General features: G+C 49.6%; 1 protein-coding gene across 4 annotated transcripts in view; it reads right to left on the bottom strand.

Moving 5' to 3' along the window:
• Window positions 1–159: 159 nt before the first annotated feature.
• The window catches only part of tbc1d2 (TBC1 domain family, member 2), a 17,386-nt gene continuing 8,395 nt past the window's right edge, over window positions 160–9,150 (bottom strand). For 3 of the 4 annotated variants that reach the window (XM_028008626.1, XM_028008627.1, XM_028008628.1), the window contains 14 exons: window positions 7,670–7,790; window positions 7,473–7,591; window positions 7,101–7,267; window positions 6,767–7,036; window positions 6,557–6,673; window positions 6,338–6,448; window positions 6,057–6,229; window positions 5,866–5,977; window positions 3,554–3,754; window positions 3,301–3,488; window positions 3,112–3,232; window positions 2,858–3,043; window positions 1,243–1,364; window positions 160–538 (listed from right to left, as the gene is read on the bottom strand). In XM_028008626.1, coding sequence (XP_027864427.1) covers window positions 340–538; window positions 1,243–1,364; window positions 2,858–3,043; window positions 3,112–3,232; window positions 3,301–3,488; window positions 3,554–3,754; window positions 5,866–5,977; window positions 6,057–6,229; window positions 6,338–6,448; window positions 6,557–6,673; window positions 6,767–7,036; window positions 7,101–7,267; window positions 7,473–7,591; window positions 7,670–7,790 — 2,207 coding nt within the window. In that variant the 3' untranslated portion in view covers window positions 160–339. Of the gene's footprint in view, window positions 539–1,242; window positions 1,365–2,857; window positions 3,044–3,111; window positions 3,233–3,300; window positions 3,489–3,553; window positions 3,755–5,865; window positions 5,978–6,056; window positions 6,230–6,337; window positions 6,449–6,556; window positions 6,674–6,766; window positions 7,037–7,100; window positions 7,268–7,453; window positions 7,592–7,669; window positions 7,791–9,150 lie in introns of all 4 variants that reach the window. The other variant, XM_028008629.1, reaches the window with a different exon arrangement.

Here is a 9,150-nt window from a genome sequence, read left to right as displayed (position 1 = left end):
TTGATAAGAAAATCTACGTAGGGTTTTCCTGAAGTGTCTGAAGAACTGAGATGCTTCTAATCCCTGAGAAAATCTAAGAATTTTAGTGATGTCATATTAAGGGTTAGCTTCTGTTAGCTTCTGTTGTTGTCGACCTGATAAAAACAAGAAATGTTCTGGTTTAATGAAGAAGCAGGAATTTGAACCTGCAGAACATTTATTTAGAGCTTTGATAATAATGTCCTGGTCCAGGGAGCCAACCAGGGACCCAATCAGGGAGCCAACCAGGGACCCAATCAGGGACCCAATCAGGGAGCCAACCAGGGACCCAATCAGGGAGCGCTCCCGGGTTTCCTCTCATTAAAGTTCGTCATCGTCTTCGCTGGCCGGGTCCAGCTCCTTGTCTTTCCGCTCGGCGCTCTCTGTCACAAACTCCTTCTGCTGCTCCTCCAGCTCCTGCAGCTCCCCCTGCAGGCGCTCCAGGTGCAGCGCGCGCCGGTTCCTCAGCAGGCGCCGCGGGAACGGGTTCATGTCACAGAAAGCAATGGCCGCCAACTTCCTGTTGAGGAGAGGCGCCATTTACAGCCAATGGACGATAAATCGGCCCAGAAATGATCACAATAAACAACAATATTGTTGTTTGATATTAACATAATAATGAACAATAAACTTTAAACTCTAATGAACATTTAACACTGGAATAGGAAGACATTTAAACAACAAATAAAATGAATTATCTCTGGAAACAAAACTACCTGTCAAAATAAAGTTTAGTTGAGATCAAAACACCAAACTGAAAACTTTATCATCCAGTTTCTGCTGGAAAAACGATAAATCAAGAAGTTACTGATTTCAATTAAAAGGACAAGAAGTGATTCACTGAAACACGCCGAGTGTCTGCTGAACCTGGAGCGTTCCCACAGACACACCGCGTTCCCACAGACAGACGGCGTTCCCACAGACACATGGCGTTCCCACAGACACACCGCGTTCCCACCGAGATATGGCGTTCCCACAGACACACCGCGTTCCCGCAGACAGACGGCGTTCCCACAGACAGACGGCGTTCCCACAGACAGACGGCGTTCCCACAGACAGACGGCGTTCCCACAGACAGACGGCGTTCCCACAGACAGACGGCGTTCCCACAGACACACCGCATTCCCACAGACAGACGGCATTCCCACAGACAGACGGCGTTCCCACAGACAGACGGCGTTCCCACAGACAGACGGCGTTCCCACAGACAGACGGAAGGCGTACCTGCTGTCGGTGACGGTCTTGGTGAAGAAGCGCAGGTACTGGTAGATCTCCACGTTGTCGTGGATCTTCAGCAGGTCGTCTTCTTTGTACTTGAACAGAGCCAAAGCGAACCTGAAGATCACCTGCAGCCGGAGGCGGGGCAACGGGTTAGAGGGCAGCAGGGGCAGTTTCTCTTGCGTTCAGGTTCAGTTTGGTGTTGTGGTGCGTTAAGGGCAGTGACATGCGGTGAGGTTCGTAGCTGGTGAGGCTCTGACTTAATCATAATCATATTTACAAATATGATTGTGATAACATGATTATGCATGTTATCGTTTACATAAGGAAATTTCGCGCATGCGGACAACGCTGGGGGGCAAAAACACTTTTCTTCTACATGTCATCATAGCCGCGGTAGAATAATTCTGTTAACTCAATCAAACTTCAACATGTAGATATTATTCATTTCGTGCTCCACAGCAAAGGGAAAAACCGTTGAAGTAAAACTCAAAACCACGTCTTTCTCGCTCTCCGTATCAGCGCAGCTACGCGCAGACTCGTTGCCATAGCAACTGACTACGAAACAAAAAAAAACTCCGATATTTCCCACACAGACAGCAGAACATTCAGTCTGTTGCAGTGGTTTGGTTTTAGGCTTAATGTTTATTTTGCGGTTATTAATAAGTGACTGATGTGGTACGAGGAGAAAACTATAAATATATCGCTGCTCTTTACTGTATGGCTAGCTCCATGGCTAGCTCCATGGCTAGCTCCATGGCTAGCTACAGGGCTAGCTCCATGGCTAGCTCCACGGCTAGCTCCAGGGCTAGCTCCACGGCTAGCTCCATGGCTAGCTCCAGGGCTAGCTACAGGGCTAGCTCCATGGCTAGCTACAGGGCTAGCTCCAGGGCTAGCTCCACGGCTAGCTCCATGGCTAGCTCCAGGGCTAGCTCCAGGGCTAGCTCCACGGCTAGCTCCAGGGCTAGCTCCACGGCTAGCTCCATGGCTAGCTCCAGGGCTAGCTCCACGGCTAGCTCCATGGCTAGCTCCATGGCTAGCTCCAGGGCTAGCTCGCTGGTTCTGTCTCTTACTCTGCAGTTGTGGAGTCACAATGTCTGGGTCATGAGCGCCCCCTGCCATGAGGCCAGAGAACTGCCTGCCTCACCTCCAATCTGTTCTCTGGTTTCTGATCGCTGCTCAGCACAGAAACACGTTACACACACAGTTGGTGACAACAAACACTGAACATTATGTACATAAGCTAAATGATGGAAAATCAGTTTAAATATTAAATGTTTTTAACCATTTTATTGGCGACGTACAGACAGGAGGAGCATGTTGTTATAGAACAGCAGCCAGTGCAGTTAGCCAGAGGTTGATCAATCCAGGTGAGGCTCAGCTTCCTGCTGCCTCACCTGCTGCGCTTTTGAGCATTTGAATGGGAAAATGCAAAAATTCAGCGATTTTGAAGAAAAAATAATCAGAATTGGTTAAGTTGAATGAAAAATAGGTACTTTATAGAACAAACCACAGGATGAAAATAGCAACATAAATGATCTTATCATCATATATTATTTTTCCATGACCACATGTCACTGGTTCAGGGTCAGTCCTCTGAGTTGTGGTGCGTTCAGGGTACCTTGGAGCCCTCGTACAGGAAGGCGTCCCACAGTGGCAGCAGGATGTCGCTGGGCAGACTCTCCACGAAGACGACCAGGAACCAGTTGAAGGTGACCAGCGACACGTCAACCCCGTGACCCTCCAGGTGCGCCGCCAGCCTGGGGAGTTTCTCTGCCATGAAGTCCTTCAGGACCCGCTGGTCGGCCTGAACACGAACGCATCATCAGCGGGCAATCCGACACCGGGGACGACGGCGCCTGGCTGCAGACTCACCTGAGAGGCCAGCAGATTCTTGGTGTAGTAGTCCTGAGGCATGATGGCGTCCACCAAGGCCACCAGGCACCAGAAGGCGTCTTCCTCGCTCTGCAGCACCAGTAGTGCGACGGCCGCCAGCCTGAGGGGTATCGCAAGGTCACCACGAGGTCACCACGGGGTCACCTGACCCGGTGTCGCCCCTCCTACCTGTTAAGCCCCTGGCAGTAGCCGACCGCCGGGTTCTGCCAGGAGAACGCCAGCAGGACGCGGCGCAGCTGCTGGAGGGCGGGGCTTGAGGGCGAGGAGAAGTTCTGATTGGTGGTCAGGGTTCTGTGCAGGTCCAGCTGGATCTGCCTGCAGGCCGGGTGCGGCGACGTCCGGCTCTTCTCACACAGCTGCAAGCGCAGTGAGGGTTAGTCAAGGCTTGCCCCAACCGCGGCGGCCCGGAGCGTCGGCCTACCTGCTGGTACCGCTGGGGGTGGCGCTCCCAGACGGTTCTGGTTCTGGTCCGGACCAGCCAGCGCCACACTCTCTGCCGGTACTGCTGAGGGACGCCGGAGCGCAGCAGAGCCTTGAGCTCCGGAGATGGACACAGGTCATCCTCAGAACGGCCGGCCAGGTACTGCGCCCAGCGGGCCAGCAGGGGGCGCTCCATGCTGTCCTGCATGGACAACCAGAATCAGAACCAGAACCGGCCCGGTGGGTTAGAGCAGTGGTCCCCAACCTTTTCAGTTGCGCGGACCGGTCAGCCCTTCGCAATTTTGCTGCGGACCGGGTGGGGGGGGCCTAACCCCCTCGTTTTTCGCGGCGGTTACGTTCCAAAAAGAACCGCGATAGGCGAAATTCGCGAAGTAGGAACCTTTATTTTTTTATTTATACAATAAAATACTCCATAATACATTGAAACCACAGAAACAAACCTTTTTACAGGCCCAAACATTTGTTTAACAAATAAAAAGTACTGTATAAACTTTTTTTTTTTTTACAAATACCTACTGTACTGTAAAATAATAATTTTAATATGAACTGAAAGCTCTCTTTTATTTACTTCAGTGCAGCTCACAGTTTTTAACAGATTCTGTAGCTTTCTGTGAACTTCTAAATCTGCTCCTTAGTGGCATCTTTTCGGGCCTGATACTGCCTCTAGTGGCGTGGGGTGGTAACACAGCTAATATAATTACATTACTAAATCAGAATAGCACAACGTCCTTATAATTTACTATTAATTCTGGCATTACTGGCACAGTAAAAGATAAATTCCCTCACTAAAGAACATACCGTTTCATTTTCTTAAGGAAGTAGAGCTAATTAAATGACAAACAAAACCTGAAAGTGATTCCAGTTTCACTCGATGGCCAACCTGTTGAAACTGTGGTCAATTTTAAATTCCTTGTCATTCCTGGACAGTCAGCTCAGTTTTGCTGAAAACACTGGCTATATCTTTAAGAACTGTTCTCAGAGACTTTATCTTTTTAGACCCAGAGATCTTTGGGTTACCCAACCAGAGGTTGTGTACAACCAGTTAGTTAGAGGTTGTTGAGTTAAAATGTTAAAACTTTACGTTCTAACTAGAGTTTTAACTGTGGACTGTTTTAACTTTTCATCTGCTTTGGTCACATGAGCTGCAGAACAACAGACAATATTTTCAGAATATTTTCAATGGCAGGTAAAATAATAAGTAATAGTTTGAGCTCATGAAGGCCTTATTGTTTTCCTCTGGTAACTAAGAACATCGATTAGAAATCATTTATTGACAGAGCAATAATTATTCTTAGCCAAACTAAATGATAACATTTACCTGTAGCCTGCTAAGTGTTTTACTTGATGCAAAATTGTTGATATTGTGATTCTATGAAAGAGTTTTATTTTATCGTTTTAGAGTCAAGGAAAAATTTCCACCTTGGAAGACTAAATAGTTTAACCAGATTTTTTCCTAAATATAAAACTCTACCAACAAAAAGTCTCAGAATAATATACATGGCACCGTAAAAATAAAACTGTGAATTATTGCTTGTATCTGTTTAACAATCCTGGTTATTCTTCTGTTACACCTAATTCATTTGTTTGTTATTGACTTTTGCTCAGTTAAATTTCTTATGTATATATTGTAAATGGTATTTTTATTATAGTTGATCATGTTGTTTTTCATGTTTTATTATTTCTTTTGTTCCTCCTATAATTGATGGAGAAATATAGATATTATTTATAATGTATAAAAGTTTTGTTTATGTCATTTAATTAGCTCTACTTCCTTAAGAAAATGGAAAAATATAATGTTTTAGAATATTATTTATCTTTTACGGTTCCAGTAATGTTGATATTAATAATAAATAATAAAGATTTTGTGCTATTCTGATTTAGTAATGTAATTATATTAGCTGTGTTACCACCCCACGCCACTAGAGGCAGTATCAGGCCCGAAAAGATGCCACTAAGGAGCAGATTTAGAAGTTCACAGAAAGCTACAGAATCTGTTAAAATCTGTGAGCTGCACTGAAGTAAATAAAAGAGAAAAGTTCAAATAAATGCTGAGAGTGAAAATCCTTCCTAAAGGTGAAAATATATCACAGATTTTAAAGAAAATAAAAACGGGAGACCGTGGATAATATAGGAAATAGCGCCCCCTTCACTTCTGGAGTGCAATGGTCCCATTTCTAAATAAGGTCTGAGACTGACAGAGGTCCGTCCCGCCCTTCCTGTTTGCTGCAGAGAGGTGGACTTGAGGCAATCAGGCAGCAGCCTGTCAGTCGGCGCTCTGGGCAGCAGTCTGACCTGCTGCAGCAAACTGTGGCCCCGGATCTCCAGCGCCTGGATCTTGGCCAGCAGCTTCATGTCCTCCACCTCGTAGTCGGGGACGATCTTAAAGCCGTACTCGTCGTGATCCCTGCAGACGGAGCACAGGGCGCATTTACCCGTTTTCTGCCAGGGAACGAGATCAGGAAGCTGGTGTCCAGGTGTCTTACCTGTCCGCGCTCAGCTTCACGACGCCCTTGGCCTCTCTTCCCAGGGCGTCCTGGATCAGCCGCTGCACGGCCTCCTGCTGCTCCGGAGCCAGAGCTTTGGCCTCCTGCAGCCTCCGCAGGACGCCCAGGTAACGGCTCTCCATCTGGCAGTTGGTGGCCTCCAGGTACGCACACTGCGGCCAATTAGAGAGCAGGAACATGAGAAGCAGAACCAGGACCAGGCCAGGTCCAGTAAGGAACCAGAGCCGCCCCAGCATTCCCAGCATTCCCATCGTTCCCACCTTCACCATCAGGCTCCTCTCCTGCTCGGAGCTTTTCCTCCACAGTTTGGTCAGCTGGTAGATCTCAGAGTTCAGGAACCGGTTCTGGGTTTGATACGCCGCCAAGTCGTCCTGAAGAACAGAACCAGAACCGGGTCAGAACCAACCAGACTTCATCCTATGGGCTTCTACACGCAGATCAGAACCGGAACCGGATCAGGTGAGGCAGCTGAACTCCACCTTGAGATTCTCCATCTGCTGCTGGAGCTGCTTGTGGTTCTGATGGTTCTGGTTCTGGTCGGAACCAGAGGAGTCCGACAGGCAGGAGGTCACCTGATCAGTCAGCTTCAGGATCACCTGACAGGAGACAGGAAGTACAATCAGTGCAGCTGGAAACAGGATCAGATGACCAGAACCTCAGAGGTCACCCAGAGGTCATCTAGAGGTCACCTGCTGCTTGGCGGCGTTCTTCTCCTCCAGCAGCCTGACCTCTTCCTGCAGCTCGGCCAGCTGAGCGTCTCTGTCGTCCAGGCAACGCCTCAGCGCCTCGGCCTCCATCTTGGCGCCGTCCAGCCGGGCCCTCAGGTCCGCCGCCAGCCGCTCGCCGTGCCGCAGCAGCTCCAGGCGCCGCTGCTCGTCCTGTGCCGCCAGGAACTCGCTGCAGCTGCGCTTCTCCAGCTGCGACGCCTCCAGGGCCTTGTGGAGGATCCAGACCAGCTCCTGAAGGACACACAGCGTCGGTTCTGGTTTTGGAGGAGCGGCGGGTCCGGCCGAACCGCCTCACCTTCTGAGCCTTGACCTCCTCCATCAGCATCTGCTTGTCCTGCTGCAGGCGGGACGTCCGCTCCGAGGACGCCGCGACCCCGCAGGGGACCGACACAGAGGACGAGACCCGGGACTTGGACCTCCAGCTGAGGGACGGAGACGCCGACCTCTGACCTGCGGCGTCATCTGAGGAGACAGGACGTGATGTCATCAGGATGAGCTTTCAGAAAGAAGCCGGTCCGGCTCTGGGTTCTGATCCCGAAGGGTCTGTTTGCCCTCCAAATGGATCGGGTCAAACCCAGAATCGTCCAGAATCCAGGTCAGACAGAACCAGAAAAGGTTCTGAACCAGAACCCAGAAGGAACTCGGTACCTGCAGTACCCTGTGCTACCTGCGGGGGTGCCTCCGTCCTCCGGCCCGGTTTCGGTCCAGGGCAGAACATCGGTGTAGAACACTGAGCTCTGACTGGAGTCCTGAGACGTTCTCTTCCTCAGACTGTGGACCGAGTTCCTGTTCAGAACCAGACCCAGACGGGGTCAGCTGAGCAGCAAGACAACAACCAAGTCAGAACCTTCCGGGTCCACTCACTGGATCTGGATGAGCGGGTGTTTGATGGAGACGCTGGCAAGCGTCGAGTGCTGGGCCGGAGCGACGGCCGCCGCCTCCCCCACCAGGCCCACAGGACCATGCTGCCTCGGCAGGAAGTCGTCTGCTCAGACAGGAAACAGAACCAAAACCTCAGCAAGAGGCGTGGAGTAAATGTCACTTCCTGTAATGAGCAGCAGCGGCCAGCAGGAGGCAGCGCAGCGCCATGCTGATCATTTGACCTGTGAAGGTGATCAAACTGTGAGGCCAAAGGTTCTGATCAGGAATGTTCACAGAGGTAACGGGTCCATAAAGCCCGGTTCTACACGTCCATCCGGGCCCAAAACCCGACCAGAGACGGTTCTGGTCCAGATTCTATTTAATTATGTTACAGAACCAAGTCACCAGTTGCAGAACCGGGTCAACAGTGGATTGTTTCGCCTGTGGACTGGAGATGCTGCAGTGGCGCTGGGCGGCCTGCAGGGGGCGGCACTGCAGCCCTGAACGAGTTGGGACACAGATACACAGAACCAGAAATAGAACCTGAAATAGAACCAGAACCAGAACCTGAAAAAGAACTAGAACCAGAACTAGAACCTGAACCAGAACCTGGACATGAAATAGAACCTGAACCAGAACCTGGACCTGAAATAGAACCAGAACCAAAACCAGAAATAGAACCTGAACCAGAACCAGAACCAGAAACTGGGCCGGAAATAGAACCAGAACCTGAACCAGAAATAGAACCTGAACCAGAACCTGAAAAAGAACTAGAACCAGAACCAGAACTAGAACCTGAACCAGAATCTGAAATAGAACCTGAACATGAAAAAGTACCAGAAATAGAAGCAGAACCTGAACCAGAAACTGGACCTGACAAAGAACCAGAACCTGAAAAAGAACCAGAACCAGAACCAGAAATAGAACCTGAACCAGAACCTGAACCAGAAATAGAACCAGAACCAAAACCAAAAATAGGACCAGAACCAGAACCAGAAATAGAACCAGAACCAGAACCTGGAATAGAACCAGAACCAGAAATAGAACTTGAACCAGAACCTGGACCTGAAAAAGAACCAGAACCAGAAATAGAACCAGAACCTGAACCTGAACCAGAAATAGAACCTGAACCAGAACCTGAACCTGAACCAGAAAAAGAACCTGACCAGAACCTGGACCTGAAAAAGAACCAGAAATAGAACCAGAACCAGAACTAAAACCAAAAATAGAACCAGAACCAGAACCTTCCTGTCTTCCTGCCATTCTGTCGCCTGCAGCAGCAGCTGTGATGTCACTTCCTGTCCTCAGGATGATGTAATCCAAGTTCTTCTGCTCATTGGGCCTGAAGTGGGTCAGAACTGTTTGGACCCTGGATCAGAAGAACCTGACTTCCTGTTGACAGCCGTTTCCATGGAAACGGCCCAGATCACAGCAACTCCCTGATGAGGAGCGGCGGGGTTCTGACTCAGTGAGGCCCGGTCCGA

This window comes from Xiphophorus couchianus, chromosome 23 (assembly GCF_001444195.1).
Source record: "Xiphophorus couchianus chromosome 23, X_couchianus-1.0, whole genome shotgun sequence".
Classification (NCBI taxonomy): Eukaryota; Metazoa; Chordata; class Actinopteri; order Cyprinodontiformes; family Poeciliidae; genus Xiphophorus; species Xiphophorus couchianus.
The sequence above is the reverse complement of the archived record's forward strand: the minus strand, read 5'-3'. Positions and strand labels throughout refer to the sequence as shown.